The sequence below is a fragment of the Chiloscyllium plagiosum genome, unplaced genomic scaffold (assembly GCF_004010195.1).
Source record: "Chiloscyllium plagiosum isolate BGI_BamShark_2017 unplaced genomic scaffold, ASM401019v2 scaf_11441, whole genome shotgun sequence".
NCBI classification, from domain to species: domain Eukaryota; kingdom Metazoa; phylum Chordata; class Chondrichthyes; order Orectolobiformes; family Hemiscylliidae; genus Chiloscyllium; species Chiloscyllium plagiosum.
Genome location: NW_025211243.1, coordinates 13962 through 14853, shown reverse-complemented (window position 1 = coordinate 14853; position 892 = coordinate 13962). Strand labels below are relative to the sequence as shown.

At 60.0% G+C, this 892-nt stretch overlaps 1 protein-coding gene across 1 annotated transcript in view; it reads left to right on the top strand.

Moving 5' to 3' along the window:
* LOC122547011 (neurexin-1-like) overlaps positions 1-612 on the top strand; it is a gene marked incomplete at its 3' end in the record, with an annotated part of 2161 nt that extends 1549 nt beyond the window's left edge. Inside the window, exon 2 of the mRNA XM_043685611.1 lies at positions 409-612. Within this exon, the coding sequence (XP_043541546.1) occupies positions 409-612 (204 nt within the window). The remainder of the gene's footprint in view (positions 1-408) is intronic.
* Positions 613-892: the final 280 nt, after the last annotated feature.

The window sequence follows — 892 nt, the reverse complement described above, 5'->3', positions numbered from 1 at the left end:
TGGGGGTGAGCTGGCGGGTGTGTGTGTGTGTGTGTGTGTGGGGGGGTGAAGACCTGTCTGGTCCGAGCTGTGCCTGGAGGGTGGTGACTGGACAGGACGCGGTAGACGAGGGGAAGGAAGTGATCAGGAGTGGAGGGACGGAGATGGTTGGTTGGGGAATCCCCCTCTCTCCCTGTCCCACTGCTCAGAAAGCGGGACAGGGGGCACGTGGGAGATTGAGGGTGGTCTCCCTCACATCAGCTGCCCTTCCCCTCTCCACCCATGAGGGGAAGGGCAGCTGATGCCCTGAAGAAGGGCAGCTTATGCCCGAAACGTCGATTCTCCTGTTCCCTGGATGCTGCCTGACCTGCTGCGCTTTTCCAGCAACACATTTTCACCTCTCCACCCACGCTTGGTTTTGTTTTGCAGAGGGGACCGTCCTCAGCTACGATGGCAGCATGTACATGAAGGTAATCATGCCAACGGTGATGCACACAGAAGCTGAAGACATCTCCCTGCGGTTCATGTCACAGAGAGCCTACGGCCTGCTCATGGCCACCACCTCCAAAGTCTCTGCGGACACCCTCAGGCTTGAGTTGGACGGGGGACGGGTGAAGCTGACCGTCAACTTAGGTAACCTACCCCCCCCTCCCCAACTCCCTCCCTGGTATCGACGGAAGATTCTCTGATCTCTCGGATGAACCCCACCTCGACTCCCACTCCTTTGCGATCCACCCCAGCCCCTGGGGGAGCTCCGAGGGAGTGAGGGGATGGGGTTCGACGGGTTCTTCCGGGCAGTGAGGGATGCGTGCGCGTGTGAGAGAGAGAGCGAGAGAGAGAGAGAAAGCGATGCCTCAAATGGCTTCCATCGACTGGGCGCCTCCCCCCCACCACAGAATGGAGCCAGTGTCTC